The 23,984-nt window shown below is 36.7% G+C and overlaps 2 protein-coding genes across 3 annotated transcripts; one reads left to right on the forward strand and one right to left on the reverse strand.

Annotated features, from left to right (window-relative positions):
• Positions 1–267: 267 nt before the first annotated feature.
• Positions 268–5,651, reverse strand: LOC127631456 (L-amino-acid oxidase-like). The gene is made up of 6 exons (XM_052109568.1): positions 5,442–5,651; positions 4,566–4,678; positions 3,194–3,395; positions 2,900–2,968; positions 2,662–2,798; positions 268–1,448 (listed from the first exon to the last, which is right to left on the reverse strand). Exons 1-6 carry the CDS (start codon positions 5,649–5,651, stop codon positions 680–682), a joined length of 1,500 nt encoding a protein of 499 aa, XP_051965528.1. The 3' UTR covers positions 268–679.
• Positions 5,652–17,291: 11,640 nt separating this feature from the next.
• On the forward strand, positions 17,292–23,311 carry LOC127631452 (uncharacterized protein NKAPD1-like). 2 transcript variants are annotated; one of them, XM_052109562.1, is made up of 6 exons: positions 17,292–17,367; positions 17,971–18,049; positions 18,133–18,209; positions 18,327–18,470; positions 18,718–18,771; positions 21,509–23,311. In XM_052109562.1, the coding sequence occupies exons 2-6, from the start codon at positions 17,981–17,983 to the stop codon at positions 21,927–21,929; spliced, it is 765 nt and encodes a 254-aa protein (XP_051965522.1). In that variant the 5' UTR covers positions 17,292–17,367; positions 17,971–17,980; the 3' UTR covers positions 21,930–23,311. The 2 variants fall into 2 exon arrangements, with proteins under 2 accessions (XP_051965522.1, XP_051965523.1); XM_052109563.1 differs by having other exon boundaries at positions 17,295–17,367; positions 17,943–18,049.
• Positions 23,312–23,984: the final 673 nt, after the last annotated feature.

Below are 23,984 nucleotides of genomic sequence, written 5' to 3' on the forward strand. Positions count from 1 at the left end.
TTTGAATGCAAACACCTCGGCACCCCGCATTACATATACTGTATATAAGAAGACAATACATTTGTTTTTACAAAAACAGCATTTTAGTCATCTCTGAAAAACATTAAAGATGTTTATATATTCACTTAACTTGTAAATGTACAAAATATATCACATAAACACTACACAAATAGATTAAGGAACTAAATTTATATTTTTACAATAAACATAAAGAAATCTATACCAATACTGTTTACAGTATGTTCAATACGGTAATAGCATTCTTATTTTTTTTTACAGTACAAATGTTCTAAATAAAGGTCTGCACAAACTTGGCTTTGTGTGGTTTGGAAGCATTGACACGTTGTGTTCAGCAGAAGATATTAAGTCAGACACATCTGGGATGGCATGAGGGCGAGTAAATGATGAGAGAATTTTCATTTTGGGGTGAACTATCCCTTTAAGGTTACATTGGAGTAATGAGTGTCATGATTCTCTCTCTAAAAGCTTAGAAGGTCACTAAAATCTAATGTTATATACTCTTACACTATACCAACGATCTACAAACAGATTTAGTAACGTTTAATTTAACAAAAACTGTTTAAATCATATACTGTCATATGTCTGTCTATAATGAAGATCATATGTTAATATTTATTTAAAGACATACCATCATGTTTAACTTGTATTCTTTTGTTTCCTACTTTACATTGTTATTTATATCCTTTGCAGCTCTTAGAGCAGATTTCATGGCTGTCTCAATCCAAGCATGGGGTCTGGCTGTATGCTCTCCAGCAAAGTAAATCCTCTTCTCATGCTGTACTAGAGGCTTATCATAGTCACTCATCTGAAATGGAGTGGAGATGGCAAAGGCCCCATGGCTATAAGAATCCAGTCCCCACTTTTTCACAACACCTCCGGTGCAGAGATGGCGAATGTGTTCGCCATGGATCTTTACTAGGTCATTCAATACCAGAGCCTTCAATTCATCATCCAATAGAGTCTGGAGGAGTGCAGCATCATCCGAGGAGGTGTAAGATGCTAACACAGCCCCCCCTGATGTCCCAGGGAAGCTATGGCTGGGGTAGTAAATGAACCGTGATGGCAGATCTGTAATGCTCTTCCCACCCTTAATGCCATCATCATCCTCCCAGAACTTTTTGCTGAAACTTAGCACCACTTTTGTTGAGCTAGCATAGTGCAGTGATCGCAGTGCCTCCATCTTTTTGGACGATAAAGGGGGGTTAAAATCAATGAAGAGCGTTGCTTTGGCCGTGGCTGTCACTAAGACATAATCGGCAGTAATGTTCGTCAGAGTGGAGGGGTTACGCCAGTCTTGGTATGAAACTGTCACATTGTTCTCCATTTGGTGGATGGCCTGGACTTTTGACTTCTCAAGAATTGTAGCATTTAGCGCAGTGTAGAATGCATTCGGAAATGAATCAAAACCACCCTTAAATTCATAATACCTGAAAAAGTGTAATGTTTGACATAATTTGTGCTGTAATAAAAGTTTATAGCATAAAATGTGTATTTTACATCAGTGTTTCCCAACCTTTTAAAAGACTAAAATATTCTACGGCACACCACTATCCCACTTAGGCTAACCATCGTCAATATTTTTCCTTTTCAAGAACTTGTCCATGTTTTCAGTCCGTTTTAGTAGCGTGTTTAATTGTAAAGTTTGAAATTCGGCTATGCAAAAAAAAAAAAAAAAAGTCACATACAGTTCTTGCGTTAGACTTTCTTATCATCCGTTATTTAGACGGACAGGGTCGTAAAAATTCCGTCACAATCTATTATTACCCATCATATTAGTTTTCATATTTAAATGATAATAAGACATTTAATTGCTTTTATTTTCATTCACATTTCCAATTTGAATAATGAACTTACAAGACGAGCATATAGCGGATTATGCATTTATTTATTTATGAAGAGAACAGATGAACAACAGAGAAACCACAGGAAGCAGATTATTTTTTTTCCCCGCAGTGAGAAACAAGACATATGAACAACGCAATATTACAAAAAACAAATACGATTAAAATGTGTTTTGAACAGAAACAAAAAATTATATGAACAGCACTCAATCGACAACTCAAATCATCCTCCTGGTCCGCTTCGACTTAAACTGTGTGCTCGCCTGTGCGCCTCGCCTCGGACAGACAACATCTCGTGGCAGTTTTAATTTGGTTCTGGAGGCTGAACCCAGCGTCAAGCGCCGCATCGCCCTCCACATGACAAGAGTTGCAAAAAGCGTCACAGAGGGGCGATATTACGAGTTTGTTACTCGTACGACATTAATGGTGAAGCAAAAACGTGTGTGTGAAAACACTTTGGTGTAAAGTGACGTCACTTCATAGACTTCAGTGTATTCTGCAGCGCTGACGAGAGTCATGTGAAAGACCCTTAACGCCTATAATTATCAGTCACTTTTGCACATTATTCATTGCTCTTCACGATCACAAAAGTGACCGATTATGGTTTCAAAACGGAGAATTTCTCCAAAAGGTGAGGAGTTTGGATCCCTGAAATTATTATTTGTTTTTTTGTGGAATTTTATAATTTTCCACGGCACACCTGACAATTTTTCGCGGCACACGGCACAGTGGTTGGGAAACACTGTTGTACATAACATGTAGAAGCAACTAGTTTGGGGTAGTGACGATAATATCTTACATTTCATTGTTGCTTATATCAGACTGAATGTAAAGCATTTCAGTGAGGGCTGTGTAGTAGAAGCTGTTCTCATTTAGAATATCTCCAATCATTCGCAGAGCTCCTCGACTCAAATTTCCCACATTCACTAAATACTCCTGTAGCAGACCAGATTTAATTATTAAGTATTATAATTGGGCATTAGAAGTTAATTATAAATAAAAAAGTAAATCTGACAATATATTACAGATATTATTACCTTAACAGAGTATGAATCATATGTCTCCAGCATTTTCTTACAGCCCATTTTCTGCAGATCATCTTTTAACTAATAACAGAAAAAAGAATGAAATTATCAACAGAGAAAAGAAAAGGAAAAAATACTGATTATTGAACTATATATATATATATATATATATGTAAGTATAAAAAAGTATTATTTTTTCAATAATACCATGTTCTGACTCAATCCCACTCATTTAACCAAAACATCCCAAAAATTAGCTGGACAGATAGACGTGTTTCTAAATGAGATTCAAGTTTTTTAATGCACCTTGCCCAATGCCATGTTAAAAAGCTGACTGGCACTTTTCCCCTTCTCCCATTCATTCAAAGGGTAGTTCAGAACATCTGGATTCCGCTTTACGATGTCGGTTTTGTGACGCATACCATTTATAAAATAGTAAGTATTATTGTCTTCCTGCACAAATGTCCCGAGCTTCAGGCCCAACTGTTTTGCAACTGTTAAGAGAATCCTTTGAAGAACATGAGACAATTAAAACAGGTTAATCAACTTCATAGTTCCAAGCAATTTACAAATATCATACAAATGTCTTCAGCTCCACCTTGTAACCACTAGATCATCATTGGTTTCCACATGCTCATCTGAAACCATCATATATAATCAAATCATTGTATTTGGTTACCATTATCCTCCTTGTAAAGTCTATCTGTTATAAACTGCATAGCTGTGACTATACCTAGCACTCCGGGTTCTGATTTTGTACTTGCACACTTGTATACTGGTTTTTAGATTTATATTGTCTGTTAATCATTTTGGATGACCAGGTATTTGCCTTTTGATGCGTACCTGCAATCTCAGTTTTGTCATGTTGCATTACCCTTTGAATAAATATCTGTACTTGGATCCACACTCTATGCCAGCTTTATAGAATCAATTCCATGCCACAAGGAATTAAGGAAACAATCAAATTTACATACATGAGATCCACCTGCATGCCTGTGCTCAGCCATGATGTTTGATCCGTGTCTCAAGCTAATGACGTAACTTCCAGAGAGGCATCACTGAGCCCGTTGTACACGCCCCAATCCCCTGACTCCACCCCCATGTCAAAACAGTGCCATAAAGTGAAACGCAGAGAAAAGTGAAGCGCAAAGGCAAAACGGTATCACAAGCTCACACGTGATGGAAATGCAGATTAAAAGGAGCATTGCAAAATAATTAGTAGGCATTGCAAAGAAAAAGATGTGTGGCAAAATCATTGCTGCCTAAAAATCTGTTGCAGAGATAAAAAAGGATAAAAGATCTTTAGATTATTTTACAACAGTCATTGATTTTTGCAATTAATTACATTTTGGTTTTTGCTATATTTTATTTATATTTTGCAATTTTTATTTTTGTTTGCAAAACTTTCTTTTTTCTCTCGATACTTTATTTTACGTTTGTGATACTTAATTTTTGTTTTAAAATTTTTTTTTTTGTTTGCTCAATACTTTTTTTTTTTGCAAAACTTTATTTTATCTTGCAATACTTTATATTTTTGCAAATATATGTGGCATGGAATTGATCCCATACAGCTGCATTACAGTGTAACACTGATTATTATTGTTCTGTTACCCTCAGAAGTGTCATGATATGAACAAGGTCTAGGGAGATTTGACTAAGATACAGGACATTATCTTACTTGTGAAAACCTGGGATCCTCATGGCTCCGAGTTCTGCATACCAGCTCTCTTTCTGATCCCTATATGTGTAAATTCTTCCACCTATACGTTTACTGGCCTCAATAATTGTCACCTAGAAGAGCCAAGAAAAGAGAATGAGCAACAGTACAACAAAACTGACAATCTACAGAACAATGCTTTATCTGAAAATAATTTAAAGGGTTATATTGACCAATTATACTGACTAGTTAGTACTTAAGATGAGTGATTCGATGACACAACAGACACATAATAAACATAATCATGCAGTGCTTTTCCATCCAAAAGAATCCCATATATAGCAACTTTTAAATTTTTTCAACATGGTTATGTATGTAACCTTGATTACGTTTCAATCACACACAAAAAAAGAAAAGGTATTACTTCCTCTACTGTATATTAAGCTAAGGATATCCATGTTGTAAAGTATGGAGTTGTCATTTTGGATTTAGATGAAAGTACAAGTTCTTATGAATGGTCACAACCTCATGACAGAAATAAAGAAATTCACAAATACCTATGTCATGTAGGATGAGAGGAAGGTGTTAGAGCAATGCCAGAGGCTAAAATACTAATCTTATGGTAGTATGTGGAAGAAAGAAAAACACATTTTACATGTTTTTGCACATCTCTTGCAACTTGACAGAGAGACAGTAGTTTTCAGTCTCTCCACATTCACCATTTTTATATTTATATAGCCCCAACTGTACATCTTTATTTCCTTTGGACCCTTTAATTTGGTGTCAGCATAGTTCATATATATGGACAACTAAAAATGCCATAGACAATTATTTGTGTTAGCTAAGAATTGGGTTAGCAACACAATTAAACATGGTGAATACAGATGATTCTGAGACCTTGTGCCCTGCATCCTCCAGAAACTTAGCTGCAGTAAGTCCAGCAGCACCTCCACCAACAACTATGACATGCTGAGGAGTCTTCGTTGGAGGGAGACCCAGCTCCGCTATCCTCAGAAGGTCGTCATAATCAGAGTCTTGCAAACATTTGAAAAGGGGATCTTCTGAATGTCCATTGACGTGGTACGTGAGAAACAAGATCAGGGCCATCATTGTAAATACTGCAGACAAATTATTACAATTTAAAACAGTACAATTAATCACAAAGTTCTTCTGGACAGTACAGAGATATTTTCGAAGTTATAGACCTTTTTTTCAGCAGCGAACGAGTCTGTGAGGTGTAGACGTTGCCTACAGTCTCATCAATGGTTTGTATAGCAGTTTAAAGTGTTTTTGGACAAAACATTGAAAAACTACCACTCAGTAGATGGGATAAAAAACAGATGGGATTTATTCAGCTTTATACCGTGGTTGTCATTGAAGACATGGTAATCCTCACAGCCTCGGTAATTCCCGTTATAAATCAAAGATGGCGCTGCTGTAAGTTTAAAATCTTTGTTTAGTGAACTACTAAGTTTACGTTTACGGTTTAAGACTGCATCATCGTTTGGTCTGACATATTAGGCTAAATTATTTAAAATCTACCTACACATATCCACATACATTGTACAAATTCTTATATTAAAATAAATAAAGTTTTGTTTGCAAAAGGGAAAAATGAAAGCTGAACTGCAGCAAAAGATGCTTCGTAAGTGCTGCCAAGATTTCTATAACAAAGTTAAAAAAAAATATATATATTTTTTTTTCTTATTTACTCAATACAGGAACATTTCTCCTCATGTGACGGGGCTTCTGTTTACTTTCTTTTGATCGTCTTTTTATTAATGGGAAAGCAGCATACCTCTTTTTTGATGTCACAAATTAGAATTTATGCTCCGCAACTGATATTACAAAAAATTTAATAAACGAAAGGACATGTCACTTGAATACTCACTGTATTTACACATGGTCAAGTTAAACATTTTGAAGCGTGCGCACCAAAAGCCGGAGCGTCTAGCACAGGTTCTATTGTGCACTGTGGAAAATGAAACCTAAGGAAAAACAATTGTGACAAGTGGAGAAGCTGTTATCGTTTTTTCCAGCTGTGCAACAAAAAAAAATTTTTGGGAAATATATTATAATAATATTATATTTTTTCACAAATGTAAAAAGTCACTCACATCTACTAAAATTATTTGACTAATGGCTACTCACCTTCATAATGGAGAAAGTGGTCCAGTTACTTTCTTTGCTGCTATAGATGATATATTTGAGTTCACTAAGTAATTCTTAAAGTGGATTGACTGAAGAGATGAAGAAGACGAATGAACTTACTGGACTGGCTATTCTAGCTATAAATATGTTAGATAATTTTGTCATTCAATGTATTTAATTTATTTTCTTGATCTGCAATCCCCGTCTCCATGCGGCTCAGCTGAGGGAAGAAAGAAATGACACAGAGACCCAATGCCATCAAATCCTAAGGGGCTGTGTTCAAAGATCATTCTTCAGCACTTCATTATATGGTCCAGAAAAACCACATTCCATTGGACCCCCACCAATTAAATAGTTCTTTACCTTATATGGGGGTGACATACATGTCTGAGCTATGTGTGAAACGTGAGAGTAGAGACAGGAAACACATTTCTATAGAAACATCCTATTCTTGCAAGGGGCAGCTTTGCTTTGTGATGACAAGTTGTTGAGAAGCCTTAATTATTTCATATTGCCCACTTTGATCCTGAAAGGATCACGTAGCCTTCTCAACCAACTTCAGTATCAGGTATACGTACATAATGGAGCATGGTGATATTATGCCTGTTTATCATCACATTCAACTTTTGTAATTGTAGCAAACATGGGCCAAAAATTAATGTAGAATGCATACATCAATCGATATAATGGATGACATCCAGGGCGTGAACCACCCAAACATATTGAAAAATGTCCCCATATTCCCTGATTTCCGGTGTTATCAGCTAATTCTTTATTCAACTTATCCATTTCCTTTCATACCTTCATGAATTCACCATCACCATCAGTGTGACCCAGGATGTATGTACAGCATTTGTCACCAAACATTTTACATCCTTCTCCATCTTTAGCCAAGAGGTAATCCAAACATGTAATACCTCTTCGCTGTCCAACACTGTCTAGATATACTTCAGGGTCACTTGAGGCATCACCTTCTAGGTACCTTCGTTTCCGGGTGTTTACCCGTACCTTCCCAACAGAAACATCTTCCTGTAACATTACCATAAAACATAAACCATCATATATTATTTCTAGGAATTGGAATTACACTTGTGACTCCTTGCTGTTGTGTTGATACTGAACGGGCATAGGCAAGCACGACCGCCTGCCATATGCAGAGTGTCAGTAGGAATGTCTTCATGTTGACTGTTCCGGGTCCCTCCTCAGGTCCTCCTAATTTGCAGATTCCCGGTTGGGCACTGGCGCTGCATGTTCAGCTCCTCCAGTGCTTTCACCTTTCACCTTGAATCAGTAAGGCCCTCCTATGGAGCAAGCATCACGTGGCTTGCGTGGCTCCACTGTGGTCGAAGGTCAGTTAGCACCCCCGTTCTGGTCACTGGCAGTACAGTAGTTGGGCCCACTTTGGTTCACCAAACTTCGTTGATTTCAGACATTTCACCAGAACCTGCTGATTTTTAACAAATGGATGAGTAGGGCTTTCTGCAGGCAGAGGGAGAGAGAGAGATATCATAATTTATGCCATTAAATATTTTAATGAGGGAATACACATATTCTGCAATCACCACCTCCTTGTCACATATGGAGAGAAAGGCAGTATGGCCTTTGAAAGGTCTACCCATTAGTATTTCAAATGGAGAGATTAACAACAGAGGATGGTGACATTCTGAACTCAGTCAGCTGAATCTCTGTATTATTTATTTTGCCAAATTTTCACCATTTTATAATTTTACCTCACACACGGAAAAGCTTCTGTCCATTTAGAAAAATGGCCCATGATCACGAGCAATAATTTGTTATTCCTGCATGGCAGCATATATGTAAAATCTATTTGCAGGTGTTGGAACAGCAGTTCCGGGTGTGGTAAGGAGTCCTGCTTCGTAGGATGTGTCTGTTGTTCTGTGCACACGTTAGACATGAGTCCAGGATTAATTTTACTTGAATTATTGACTGGATAACTTTTTCTTTTGAAACGTGCAAAATACTGTGATAATGTCGACAGAGTATTACTATTTCGGTCTTGGACAGAGCCTTAACAAATTATTCTGGTCTGGGCTTACCACAACTTCCCTTGCAGCCCACTTTTCTACTTCATCAGCATACTTTAGAGTCTGTGTATATATCAATTGATTTAAATTTAGCCAAATGGCATGCTCTGATTAACGCAAACAACTCAGCAGCTTGTGGAGATTTATATAAGAGCTAATAAGCTTCAATAATTACATTTGGAAGTTCCGTTACAGCATAACCAAACCAGTATACAGAATAATTTGGCTTGGAACAGGACCCATCAATGTACCTATGGTCCCCCTCCTCCAGGGCAGATGATCAAACATCCGGCCTGCATAAAGTACATGTTTTCAGGCGATCGATGCAATCATGTGTATCGTTGGAAAATTCACCTTGAGTCAGCAATTTGTGTAATGACAATGTCGGGCCGTGTACAACGGAAGTTGGTTTATTTGTTTGATTAGCAATAGCCAATAAAATAACTTTTTATTGTTAAAATAAAATTTTGTCATATAACGAGCAGTTTGGCACCCATTCTCAACAATAATTCACTAAACGCAAGAAGCTTTGCATTTCAGTCTTTGTTTTAGGGTATTGGAAGGTTGTAATCGTCTTCACTCTGTCTGTGGAGAGACATACTGTTCCTTTCTGTAGTTCATGACCCAGATTGACCCAGAGTTCAGTTTCACCCATTGCAGCTTTTCTTTTGATGCCTTGAAGCCAGCATTTGCTAATGCATTGCACACAATAGTAGAATCGGCTGTGCATGTCCGGGCCGGAAACCAGCAGGCGAGTCTCTAAATTCCTGGGACATTCTGTTACTGCTGGCCTCCATATGTGAATGCGAACAGCGGCTGCGTAACAGGCATGAATGACACTGAAGAATGAAGAACACAAATTAATAATTGTAAAATGAGTGTGGTCTGCTGGAATTTAGTTAATAGTAGTGAACACATCCGGCACCACTGATGACAATGGCATTAATTTTTTTCAACTCTTGCGTTAATCGCCATGTATTATTAGCTTTCTTCATAGGATTAATTGGTGATTTATATGATGAGTGAATGGGTTTCAAAATACCTTGTTTTCAGACACTGTATTATACCTTTTAATACCTTTATTTTGACAGAGGATACTGGTTGCAGTATACTGGCAATTTAGAGCAGAGTTTGGCAACATATGGTCTTACATCAATAAGGCCTGCCTCATCTTTGTGGACGGCCCATAGCACTGGGTCGACGTTGAGCATTTCCTGTTTCGCAGCAGAAGTTTTGACAGACGTTGAGCTACAAACATCTCCGCGATGTCCTGTATTCGCAGACTGACAATGCTGAGGGAAACAGCAATTGTAATGAGTTAGAATCAGAAGTTATTTTTGCCCCAATTTTCTGCATCGGATCACAGACCAGTAGGCAGAACGGAGAGTCAGGCAAAAGTACAAAATCATGCATCTGGAGATGTTACGGGTAATTTTGGTGTCATATGACACTTCACAGGAATGCCATTCATTCCCACAGAGTTTAGAGTGCATCCCGTAATAGAGCCGTCATAGGAATGCGCTGTTAATGAACTTTTAGATGCGCCCGTATCGATGATAAAGGTATGCGATTTGGTAATTCTTTGCATATAGCCAGCGTCTCTGACAATGTTAGGGAAACGATTTGATATCCATCTGGGTACTTGATAAAAGGAAATGCAGATATTTTACCTTCGCTCGTATCTTTCTTTGAATCTGAATCGAATACGTCCGCGGCTGCAGTGAATTAGTTGCCTTTAAATTCTGTTAAATCGGGATACAATAGTGCGCATGGTGTCTTTGGGAGGTTAGGGGTTAAAGCTTTGTTCAGGACAATATCATATTTAGGCGGCTTGTTTTGAAACAGAGACCGCTGCGTGCATAGAGACAGAGCGTATTTAGTTAATCCAACCGTCTCCATTGACTTTGCATTGCGAGAGGCTGCCTCCTTGTCATTTATGATTTATAACAAAAAACAAAACAATGTCTAAAAGCTGCTGTGTGACAAGGTGTACAGCAAACAAGCTAAATAACCCAGAAATAAATTTTTGTAAGCTGTCGACCCCAAAAAACGGTTTGTTTCAGGATATAATAAATGGATTAATTGAGACAGAGCGCAACTAGTTGTCATAATCTTCAGATTATGATGCCTTGCGCCCTGTCTCTATTTGATTAGTCTCTTTTCTTTCAGGACCCTTGTCCCAGAATGGTTTTATTTTCTTCCACACCTGGTATGACTTGATCTAACTAAGTGTGGCAGGGCGGAGGGCGGGGCCGGGTCGTGATTCTACACACCCTGTCCCTTATCAGGCTAATCAAGCCTCCGAGAGGGATAAAGGCCGACTGCGGAGGATTGTGCAGGATAGAGAGATCGTTGTGTTTGTGTCCGTCATGTGTTTGTGTCTTTTTAAGTTTATCAATAAAAATATTATTTATGTCGTCAAGCCGGTTCTCGCCTCCTCTTTGCCCATTGAACTACGTTACCCTGGTGCCGAAATCCGGGAAGGAGGAGGGATACGCCATAGTAGAGTTCTCGCCACTACCATCCACCCCAACGGAGCAACCGCTGCCGGGGGACGAGGAGCCCGGCCGCCGATCGCAAGGGGAGAAGGGGCTCCTAACCAGTCAGGGCCGCTGCCAGGGGCGGAGGAGTCCCCTACCAGCTGCTGAAACAAGGCGGGGTCTGAGACAGACTACCGCATGGGGGTCTCTGCCGACCACCTGGAGCGGGAGAACCGCTGCCAGGGGCGGGGAAGACCCCTTCTGTTCCCCAAGAACGCGGCAGGGCATTCCATCCGCCAGGGGCTGGAGGACTGCCTCTGATCCGCCCAGAGAGGCGCGGCTGTCATCCGTTAGAGAGTGGAGGAGCATTAATTATTTCACAAAATATGTCTAATTCTCTCTCAGACTAATGAATCATGTGTGGGCTCCTTCATTGTGCATGAAATATTTTCCCACACAGACTCAAGATTCAACCACACTGAACAAATTAGATTAGTGCGCTTTAGTATTCATTAACATACCTCATTTCCGCCAGAATCAATCATTTCGAATCACTCATTTATGAATTTATCTTATTGGCTAAAGCATTCACTTTTTGTGTTGTAAAGTTTCTCATCAAGTTTGCAAAGATTTGCTTGTTTCTTCTTTTTATGGAACCTTCAAAATCACATGCAAATACAAATTTGCATCACTTATATTCAGGGTTGGGGAGTAAAGTAATACACGTAACAGGATTACGTATTTAAAATACAAAATATAAGTAACTGTATTCCACTACAGTTACATTCAAAAATATTGTAATTACTGAAGAGATTACTTTGCATTTTTATTGTCATTTGCTTCATTTAATATTTAGTCCTTTCAGATGGAAAACATTTATACACATAAATTATGTGACCCAAAGGGCATTTGAACAGCAGTGAAACACTTTCTTATGATGTGTTACATTCATACGAGTAGACAGAGAAATAAGTTTGAAGTTTGGAGAAGAAGAAGAAAAATAAATAAATTGTCAGCTTTTCACTAAGCTAAAATGCTATTTCTAGCCATTTTACATGCACATGTTAACAGGCACTATCATGTTTTTTTATCAAGAAAATTGTTGTTGGATCACAATTTCTTTTTTTCTAGTAAAACCTTTGATATTCAGGCTGAAATCGTATTCTTGATAATCATTTTTCATTTTCCAGTAAAAATATATATATAAAAAAACAAGATCAGTTTGATTTATCTTGTTTTAGAAACAACACTACATAAGATATTTAGGTTTTTCAGAGAATGTATTTTTAACATGTGTATTTTTTTAGAGTTTGTATAGTCAAAACAAGTGCTGAAGAAGTAATCCAATGTATTTATAATACATTATTGACCTTGAGTAATCTAACAAAATATTTTACAAATGACATTTTACAGCATATATTCTGTAATCTGTAGTGGAATACATTTCAAAAGGAACCCTCCCAATCCAGTTTATATGTCTTGATTTGACCAATCTGCCTATTGGGTGTAGTCTCGTTTTATAGTTACTCGTAGAAATCAATAGAATGATGGTGATGCATTAAAGCCACAAACTTTCCGAGGTTGGACATTATGATTGCTGTAGGCAAAAGTAGCCAAATCACATGTTTATCTCTTTAATTGGTCAACATGATACAGACAGCTTCTTTACTCTTGGTCACAATTATTTTATTCCTATTAACCCAATTCTTCTGTTTCTTGAGTAAGATCAAAAGACTGCTCACAGTCTATGATTTCTATCCAAATGGCCTCTTTCCTTATAAGGAATAATGTCACAGGATTAGGAGCAAAGGCTGGAGCATGTGAACATGTCAAATCCAGTCTGCAAGTGACATGCTGATGACCAGCACGTCCCACAAAGAATGCAATGGAAGCCATCTGAAGCCATTCTACTTAATAAATGCTTGATTGTGAACAGTAATTATAGTGTTTGTGGTATAATCCGAATTCCGATGTTGGAATAAATTACATTAAAACACTGGAATAAAAAGGGAGATTGCTGGATGCAAATTGTTAAAAATTATTAATAATTGGAATTGGAAATACAAGTGAACCAAAATGATTGCTGCTTATTTGCAGTTGAACATGTCAATTTCTAGACACGAACCATTGTTATTGAGATTTCAGACAAAGCATTTGCTGATTCATATCCACCCAGTCGAATTTTCTATAAAGTCTTGGTTTATTAAAGGTTTATATATCTTGTGTTAATCTGCTCAAGATTCATCGACCATTCCTATTGATAAAATACTCTTATTGGCACAAGCTGTTGGTACAGAAAAGAAAAAAAAAACACACATTGCAATCCATTCAAAGGTTATTAGATAAGATGTGATGAACATGTTTGGTTTTTCCCAAACATATCTGGCAGAGATCAAATCTCTTCCTTATTCCAGGTGGGAAATAGGCTTAATGTGGTTTAATGTTAAGTTAATAAAAGGTGCATAAATAATGAACCAACTTTTGATGTGTGAGCTTATCTCATTATTTAAATAGTGGAAACAGGTGATAAATGATAATATGATAAACAGGTGAGACATTTTCTGTGTAATAAATGGGTCCTTGCGATCTATTTATCACATTAAGGAATGATGGGGGAAAAAGTCATCACACAGTGATAGATTTGACTAGACTACTGTTCTTAATTTGAAGTTCAAGGGTGGGTTAGACCCTTAGGGTAAGATGACTTGGGGGTAAGAATTGGGGCAAAAGGCCCATATGGCATGTTGTTGCTGGTGTTATTATTATTATTTTATTTAATATTTATTATAATTTAAGAGGTCATTGTAAAAATACCAAGATTTAGACATACATTTCGAACAGTTTCCTTATTCCAAATTGGCCAACTATGTGGAATATATGTGTCAATATGTGTCATGCTGGACAATGCTGGACTACACACCCTAGACTATAAGGTTGTAAGCATGATATTTAAAGGTGTCTTGCTGGTCTGAGTCAAATAAGCCAAAGTTGAAGTCTCTACGATGTTGTGGTGCAGAGATATGTGTTTTGCCTTTTGAGTTTCACCTTGGTAACTGCCTAGCAACCAGGTGGGGTAGAGACTTTGGTTTTCTTTTATTTGACTCAAGGTAGCAAGCAGTATTTTGAGTATCACCTTGATAACTGCCTAGCAACCAGATGGGGTTACCTTAGTAACAAGTATCAAATAAAATATCTCTGCACCAGAATATCGTAGAGACTTTGGGTTACTTTCATTTTACTCAGGGTAGCAAGGAGCCTTTTGATTATCACCTTGGTAACTGCCTAGAAACCAGATGGGGTTACCCTAGCAACCAAGTAACAAATCACATATCTCTGCACCTGAACATCGTAGTGACTTCAGATTTCTTTCATTCGACTCAGGGTAGCAAGGAGCATTTTGAGTATCCCCTTGGTAACTGCCTAGCAACCGAATGATCTATCTATCTATCTATCTATCTATCTATCTATCTATCTATCTATCTATCTATCTATCTATCTATCTATCTATCTATCTATCTATCTATCTGATAGAGTGAATGGTCTTATAATATTTAAACTTTGAACTTTTAAATCTATTACTTAAACTTGTAACTACTTCAAACTTAAAACCTTCAAACTTCAAGCTTTTACAGCTACTTCAAACTTTCACGCTTTCTCAAGCCAACATCAAAGTTTGGATGGGGACCAAAGGTAGGGTTAATTTATGAAGACCATAGGAGGTTTAGAGGCCAAAGTATAGCCTACTTAAGGTATCCGATACTAATTGCTTCACGCACAGTATGCGTGATGCAAATTTTATCATCATCAAATTTCATCATCAGCTCATCTCTGTGCATCATCTGAGCATGTACATGCCAGTGACTGTAATAATAGAGTATCACAAAGTAGCTGGAACCAAGCTTTTAAAACAGTAATATTGTAGTAACTACAGGGCTGGACTGGTAATCTGGAATACCGTGCATTTTCCCGGTGGGCCAATGTGCTTTGGGGCTGATCAGTGGTGGACTGGCCATCAGGAGAACTGAGCGGGCCGGTGGGTTGGCCGCGAAATGTGCTGAATGGCTGCGATAAGCTAAAATGAGCTACCGTGTTATACAAAACGTACAACAAAACAGTGCCAATTTTCTGCGATATGCAGAAAATGTATAATTTGCTTTAACTGCTTAATTTCCTCATTACACATGGCCTATACATTTGTACAGACATATATTCATCTATACATAATACAATGTTCCTATAAACCCATTCTTTCATACTTTTTAAACACTCAATTTTAAACATTCTCTCAAATTGTTTACATAATTGTTGTATTTTTAGCATGTTGTCATAAAACCATAATAACCACAAACTATATATATTTTTTAATTATTACTGTATTATTGCTATGATTTTACTATGAATATCAAGGTAAAATATTTTTACTGTAGTAAAACCATGGTAAATGTATTGAGAGGGCACTCAAAACTTATTGCGAGGGAAAGCAAACTATTGCGAGAAAATGCAAAACTTGTGAGGGCACACAAATCTATTTCAGAAAAAAAAATGTTCCTCTGTACTCCATAGCGGAGTATACTTTGGCCTTCATAGCCTCGTTGTCTTTACCTTCAAAGATGGTGTGAATGGCTGCTGTGAATAAGATCAATACTTTGAAAAGCAACCTGGTCGACCGGACATGAGCTGACTCAGAATGCACAAAAACAAAGTATACCCTGGCCTTAACATACTAAATCCTTCGGGAAACCCAGCCCTGATCTGTTACCACACATTGATGCCGTTTATAATGCCAAAATTGCCAGAGTCAGAACATTTAAAGTGCTTTTTTATTGGCAGATGCTATTTGCACCCGGGTGCAAAAAGTGGTAATTGCTATATATACCCCAGTACAAACAGTGGCAGACATTATTTGCACCCCAACACTGGTGCAAAAAAATGGTAAATACTAATTGCACCCTGGTGCAAACTGTGTCAGATACTATTTGCACCCATATTTAAATACGGACGTACAGTATGGGCATCACTGCAGTTTGTTTATTGTGTTTTTTAGTCCCACAGACACACTACACCTCTACCCCTAAACTTAACCTTAACCTTACCTTAGAAAAATAACCTTGGTTTTACTACAGTAACCATGTGCAACCATGTGGGACTGAGTGCAATCGACCGAGTGCAATCGACAAATCTCACCTCTGCATAAAACCCTTCTCTGCACTCCCCGAAATTCACCATGACCAAATTCAATGTAATGAAATCAACCTTTACATTAATTTGTAGCTATTATTTTAAGTAGTATTAAAGGAAATATTAAGAGTGGGAAAATGAGTGGGATAAAATGCAGATTCAAACCGCGGTCACATGTACACATTCACACAGCATCTTTACACACCACGACAGCAACATCTATAAGTTAGTTTGCCGTATACTTCTGTGGTTCCACCGGACTATTGGGGTGCAAGTAGCTGCCCTGTGTGGCAGATGCTATTTACACTGGGGCATTTTTTATTTCACTCAGAACAGGCAAATAATGAGTGAAACACACACACACACACACACACACACACACACACACACACACACACACACACACACACACACACACACACACACACACACACACAATCAATTCTCATATTTTGATATTCTCATATTTTAACATTATTTCAAAATGGTACCCACATATCCTACTCAAATGTATGTGACATCAAATTAACAAGAATTATGTCAGAAGTAACCCAAAAGTAATCTAAAAGCAATCAGATAAGATTACCTTAAAAATGTACTGTTCAGAAGAAATCTATCCAGCACTGGCTATAATCTACAATCCTAAATATAATAAAGTATTTTTAAGTTTTGATAAGCATTTTTTAAGTGTGGCATTTTACAAATATGAATAATATATGATCATTAATAGTTAGTAAAATATATTTCTATTCTAGTGTTTTAAAGGATTGTTCATGTTCAGTTGTCAAATAAATTTTATTTCACGCAGGGAGAACTGATTGTTAATTACGACCTTTATTCTGAAAAAAAAAAAGGTCGAAGCTTTTATTTTGAAATAAACTATAAGCGGATGTAGGGCGGAAGTTAAAACAATCTACTTACTTTTGATGCCACGTTCACTGCATTTCAAATTTACTAATTAAATCAAAGGTCAGTTCATCCCCTTTTCTGTTTTGAACACATTTTTAACTTTTAAGGCTTTACACTTTAACTACATAAACGTAAAATTGAACTGAATGTTTGTGCAAGAGGGGGCCGAATGTAAATTATCAAGCCAAAAAGTGTAGTGCTGTCTGTGACACTGGTATAGTTGCAAATCTAGTGTTTACAGCGGTGTTTAATTACCTTCTATTGCTGCTCTAGCTCCTTGGCATGCTTGTTGGATGTAGTGAAGGTAAAAACTATCTGGCTACTTAGAAACCTCCTTAGGTTGGTTTACTTCAAAGTCAGAGTTAAGCCTGTGATAAAGTTTAAAGGTATAGTTCACAAAAATAAAAGGTTCTGTCATCATTTACTTATCTTCATGTTGTTCCTAATCAGTATGACTTCATTCCGTGGAACACAAAAGAACATTTTTAGTCATGTTCAGGGATCAGTCATCATTTACTTTCGTTCTATGGAAAAAATGAAAGGTCACACAAGTTTGGAACAACTTAAGGGTGAGTAAATTGTGACAGAAGTTTCGGGTTAACTGTCCTTTTAAGTATCCTGAATATATCTTTTAGGTGACTCGGACCTTTGCTGTCTTTGCAGGTTTGATATCATGTCAAAGGTCCCTGTGGGTAAAGTACTGCTTCGAAATGTCATCAGACACACAGATGCCCATAACAAGGCATGTAAACTTTTCTGCATTTCAAAATGTTTTTATCAGTTGAACTTGCTGTCCTCTCTTAATAACCTATTGTTTAACTGCAGATTCAAGAGGAGAGCGAGATGTGGAAGCTGAGGGGTCTTGAACGACAAACCTCATCCACACATTTACCAAAGAACAGGTGAACAACTGACTGACAGTCACTCTGCTACTGCTAAAGCTGCTGTGGCAAAACCTTTATTTTTTTTCAGCTGCTGATGTCTTTAAGCTTTAGTTACTATGCATAACTCTCACTTAGGGGCCGAATGCATTGTGACCGCCATTTAGACTCTGAGGGGTCCACGCGAGACAGACTTGGTGAAAGGTTGTCTGAGAGGGATGAGGAGGCGGCACGATACTGGACACGAAAACTTTATGAATTTGAAGCAAAAGATCCTGACAGGTACTTCATGCCATTTTGGTTCTTTGTGTGCGTTAATCATTATGTTGGCTTGATAAAGCTAAATGTCTTGATAGTTGTCTGTATATCCATCAAACTTCAAACTATAAAACTATTTTAAACTTTCAGACAAGGCTTTGTCAAGCCAAAATCAAAGCAAACATTTGTCTTGGCAAGCTTTTAGTATCTAGTTTAGCATGATGTTTGTAGGCACTTCCAGTGAGCAATCAGCCATGTTCTGTCTTCTCAGGTGGGGACATAGTGGTTTTAAGGAACTTTATCCTGAGGAGTTTCAGTCTGCTGGGTAAGGTGCAATTATCCTGACACCTCATAATAAATATTCAGCATATGTTTATGGTGATCACATGTAGCAAGGATGTTTATAGTCAATATTACTTTCCTTGACTGCAGGGTCCAAAAACATCACACCTGTCAATATGTGCAAAATATACTAGACATAATGATTTCTTATCGGCCATGAATCTTTATTTTGCATTAATTAGAAATATATATTTTTTTCTTCAATATTTAGCTGGGGTTTTTTTCCCTTGCGTATTTATGAAAAATACTGTAGGACATCATTGTGTTACTCGCAGCATATTTTTATGAAAATGTCAAGACAAATATTGATTTTGTTCTGCATGTGTTCATTTCAGTTGCTTAATTTGTAGCCAAATGGAGTTCTGGCAAACTTTAGGTATCCTGTATAAACTTCTGATGGTAAAATTTCCTCTTGAGGTAAAAGTTGGGTTAAGAGATGTGACCATGTTTTTCTTTAGTAAATGTTTTGCTCATGTCATCCGCATTAGCGAAGGACTATTATTTTAACTTTTCTCATTAAAGGGAAATTTCACTCAAAATGTTAAATCCTGTCATCATATATTCATTGTCATGCCATCTCAGATGTATATGACTTCTGCAGAACAGAAACAAAGATTTAAAAATATATCCGCTCTGTGGGTCCTCACAATGCAAGTGAATGGTGACTAGGGCTGAAACAATTAGTTGACGTTATCGACAATTGTCGACAAAAATTTTCATTGTCAAATAGTCGTTTGATCTCATTTAACATAACATTACATCACATTAATCTCTAATAATAAGGCGCAAGAGCAGCACTGAAGAATTACCCAGTCCAGTGGTATGAGGGAATCATAATGCAAAAATACCAAATAATTAAATACAGAAGCACTCCCATTTGTGGAATAAGCTCTATAAAGGAAACACCCTGGCGTTACATCTTAAATGCAGTTATATTTAATGCGCTATAGCTTTATTAAAGTCCAAATAATACAGAAGCAGATCATGTAAATAAAAAAAAAATCAGAAACTGGCATTTCTCTGTGTGGTCAGCGCTTCTTCTATGAGTTGTGAAATGTCCTGATCTAAGGGGGAGAGATTGAAACTACACCCGTCTGATGCACACTCTGTCGCGGGAACGCTCATCCCTCGAGTGTGCACACTTAATGCAGCTAGATTATGACATGATGGCTCGTGACTTATTGAATCATAATAAATGTCACTGTGCATTTCTTATCATGAAGAAAATACACAGATTTATTAACGAGAGAGATTTTTTTTTTGTGAGTTAAAGATGGATTGAAGTGAACAGAAAGGTGAGAGAGGAAGTCTTCACCCCATTACACACTGCAACAAAATATGTTTTTGATTTGTTTTTGTTTTTTCCAATAAAAATATCTAAAACTCCTTTAAAACAATGTACATTTACTTTAGGAACTATACTGCAGAAGAAAAATTGTTATCTGAGAACGTTGAATATAATATTAAAAATACAAATATTTTAAAATATAATTTAAAGATATAAAATAAAATATATTTAAAATGTCTAAAAATCCTTTAAGAAAGATGCATTCACCTGAGAAGCAGCATATAAGCTATTTAGACTTGCTTTTAGAGAATAGACTAAAGTATATTTTGTCTTTACTGCACTCGCAGAAGTTTAAACAAGTAATAAAATACACTTATATACAAAATACACTTATATTTAAGATTTATTCTCTTAAAGCAAGTCTAAATATCGTATATGTTGCTTCTCAAGTAAATGTAGCGTATTTTAAGGATTTTAGACCATTTTAAATGGAAAACAAGACAAAAACAAAATATTAAATAAAAAATAAATAATTGTTTTTTGCAGTTAATTTTTTTTACTGAATTTAACTTAATAAAAAATGTTTTTTCGCTTTAATTCAGTGAATGTCAGTTAGAGGTATTTTTAAAAGAAGATTTTTTTCCTTTATTATTAGTAAGCATGTTTAATACAAAATTTTAAGTCACGACACAAGCTGAATAATCGGTTAAGAGCTAATGATTAATCTTTGCAATAATAGTCTAATAGATTAATCAATTATCAAAATAATCGTTAGTTGCAGCCCTAATGGTGACCAAAACTGGGAAGCTCCAAAAAGCGCAAAGGCAGCATAAAAGTAATCCATAAAACGACTGTGGTTTAATCTATGTCTTCTGAAGCTTAAGTGATCTGAGCGTGCATCAAGCACTTGAAAGTGAAAGCTAGCTTGATATCATGATTGTGCCTTATGACTGCTATGGTAAGATGTATAGTGAAAAATGAGATATATATATAATGTCTGTTCTAACCCAAAACCGATTAGATTGCTTCAGAAGACATGGATTAAACCACTGGAGTTGTAAGGATTACTTTTATGCTGCCTTTATGAAATTAGAAATAATAAAGTTTTTGTCACCATTCACTTCCATTTGTATGGACCAACAGAGCTGAAATATTCTTCTAAAAATCTTAATTTGTGTTCAGCAGAAGAAAGAAAGTCACACACATCTGGGATGCCACGAGGGAGAGTAAATGAGAGAATTTTAATTTTTGGCTGAACTATTCCTTTACGTTTCCGGACACTGTTTTAAACTTGCCAAAGCTATGTTATACTTGAATTGGATGTGTGGAAACTGTTTATTTTGGACCCTGCTTGACAGTGTAGTTTTTGTAGCCATGTATTTTTCATTTGATCTTTTTTACAATGCCATTTAAAAAAATATATTTATCACAGAGAGAAATACTGCAGAGACCGTAAACACAGAAGGAAAAAGCACAAGAACAAACTAGATGCTGACATGGACAAGAATGCCAAAAAATCATCTAAGAAGAAGAAAAAGAAAAAAGAGAAAAAGAGGACGACGACTGTGGAATCGGGCCCTGAGTCCGGCAGTGATGCAGAGGACAGCATGAGGAAACAGAGGAGGAAGAGGGGCAAAAGTAAACGTAGAAAAAAGGAGCACAAATGCAAAGAGAGAACAGAGGACAGCAGCACGGAGGACAGCCAGTCAGACAGAGCAGCAGGAAAACAGACAAAAACACACAGAAAAAGAGATGGCACTAAAACAGACACACGGAGTGAGCCTCAAAGGAAGAAGCGGAAAAACTGGAGAGTGGCGAACGAGGAGAGATCAGAGGAGAGCTCTGACGCTTGAATTTTTTATCTACCTGACAAAGTTGACTGATATGTGTTTGGACAATCTTATAATTGATAAAAGGGAAAGTTCACCCAAAAATGAAAATTCTGTAATTTAATCATCCTCGTGTCATTCCAATACCGTACAGCTTCCGTTTCCTCGTGGAACACGAAAGGTGATGTTAGGCAGAATGTTAAATGACAGTCTCGGTCACCATTCAATTCCATAAAAAATATACAATGAAAGTGAATGGTTACTAGTCTAACATTCTGCCTATAATCTGTTTTTGTGTTCCATGGAAGAAAGGAAGCCATACTTGTTTGGACCAACATGTGTAGTTAAACCAATAGTTTACCCATAAATGAAAATCCTTATGCCATCCCAGATGTGTATAACTTTCTTACTTCTGCAGAACACAAATGAAGATTTTTAAAAGAATATCTCAGTTCTGTAGGTCCTCAAAATGCATGTAAAGTGAATAATTACCAAAATCCAAAAGCACATAAAGGCATCATAAAAGTAATCCATGTGACTCTAGTGGTTACATTAATATCTTCAGAAGCGATGTGATGGGTGTGGGTGGGTGGTTTGTCCTTTTTTTGTGTGTGTGAAAAATCTCCACTTTCACATTCTTTTGTTTTTGGCGATTCTCATTCTTTGTGCATATCACCCCCTACTGGGCAGGTTGGATAATTTATAGTAAAAAAGAACTTAAAAAATGAAAGAAATTTAAAAATGTATCTCCTTCTCACCCACATCTATCATATTGCTTCTGAAGATATAGATTTAACCACTAGAGTCACATGGATTACATTTATGCTGCCTTTTATGTGATTATTGGAGCTAAATGTTGGTCACCATTTATATACATTACGAGGACCTAAAGATGAAACACTCTTCAAAACTATTTGTTTGTGTTCAGCAGTAGAAAGTCATACACATCTGGGATGGCATGATGGTAAATCATGAGAGAATTTTCATTTTTGGGTGAACTTTTTAATACAGAAAGAAATCATTATTATTTGGGTGACTGATCATTCGCCAATATGTTTATACCTTAAACATAAAACAGACTTTTGTTGGTTTTTGCCACACAAGGTTAGCTTATCGAATTTGAATGAGGTTTTATATATTTTTTTCTAAATATTTTTTAGAAATCTTTAAATAATGTTTTATTACTTGTACGACTGAACAAATCTTAACTTCATGCTAAAGACTCAAAAAATGGACATGTCAGGGTTACATTCAATGTTATGCTTTTATCATACTTTCATACTTGAACTTGCCATTTATTAAAGTACAACAATATTTTTGGTATCTTTGCCAAACATTTGTTGTGTATGTTTAGTGTGTGTACTGATGAAAGGCATAGTGCACCCAAAAATAAAAATGATATGTTCATTTACTCACCCTCATATCGTTACAAACCCATATGAATTTTTTCTTCTGTGGCGCACCAAATGAAAAGTTTAGCAGCCTTTACAAGCTGCTCTGTTCCATACATTGAAAGTGGAAGGGCTAAGTAGCTGTCATGCTACTTAAAATGCAAAAAAAAAATAAATATAATAATAATAATCTTTAAAAGTAGTGTGTACCACTCATGCTCTGTATTCCAAGTCTTCTGAAGACATTTAATAGTTTTGTGTAAGTTATTCTCTAAAGCCTTGAACATTTAGCTTGACAGTCGTTGTCACCATTCACTTTCATTGCATGTAAAAGAGCTTGGACATTCTGCTATAAATACAAAATATTTTGTTCCACTGAGAAAGAACATCAGATAGATTCCAAAAACATGAGGGTGAGTAAATGATGACTGAATTGTCCTTTTTGGGAGATCAATTCCTTTTGCTGACAATATTTGTGTCAATCAGCAATGACCCAGGAGGTGGCACTATTGCACCGTGAGACTTCAATCTCAAACAGAGATTGCCTGATTGTCTTTTAATCAGCTTTATTGCCAAATATGCTTACACATACAATGAAGCTGTCTTGGTGACAGAAGCATCCAGTGCACAAACAATACAGCAACAAGACCGATATAATAAAAAAAATAGAATAAAAAGTGAATAGAAA

Source organism: Xyrauchen texanus, chromosome 38 (assembly GCF_025860055.1).
Source record: "Xyrauchen texanus isolate HMW12.3.18 chromosome 38, RBS_HiC_50CHRs, whole genome shotgun sequence".
NCBI classification, from domain to species: Eukaryota; Metazoa; Chordata; class Actinopteri; order Cypriniformes; family Catostomidae; genus Xyrauchen; species Xyrauchen texanus.

What these genes read in the sequence shown, in the direction of transcription:
- LOC127631456 (XM_052109568.1), bottom strand. Translation starts at nt 5,651, where the DNA reads ATGGCCCTGATCTTGTTTCTCACGTACCACGTCAATGGACATTCAGAA. An exon ending in ATGATTCATACTCTGTTAAG is followed by an intron (nt 2,799 to 2,899) that starts GTAATAATATCT and finishes GGTCTGCTACAG; the next exon opens with GAGTATTTAGTGAATGTGGG. An exon ending in GATATAAGCAACAATGAAAT is followed by an intron (nt 1,449 to 2,661) that starts GTAAGATATTAT and finishes ACACTTTTTCAG; the next exon opens with GTATTATGAATTTAAGGGTG.
- LOC127631452 (XM_052109562.1), top strand. Translation starts at nt 17,981, where the DNA reads ATGTCAAAGGTCCCTGTGGGTAAAGTACTGCTTCGAAATGTCATCAGA. An exon ending in ACACAGATGCCCATAACAAG is followed by an intron (nt 18,050 to 18,132) that starts GCATGTAAACTT and finishes GTTTAACTGCAG; the next exon opens with ATTCAAGAGGAGAGCGAGAT. An exon ending in GAGGAGTTTCAGTCTGCTGG is followed by an intron (nt 18,772 to 21,508) that starts GTAAGGTGCAAT and finishes TATTTATCACAG; the next exon opens with AGAGAAATACTGCAGAGACC.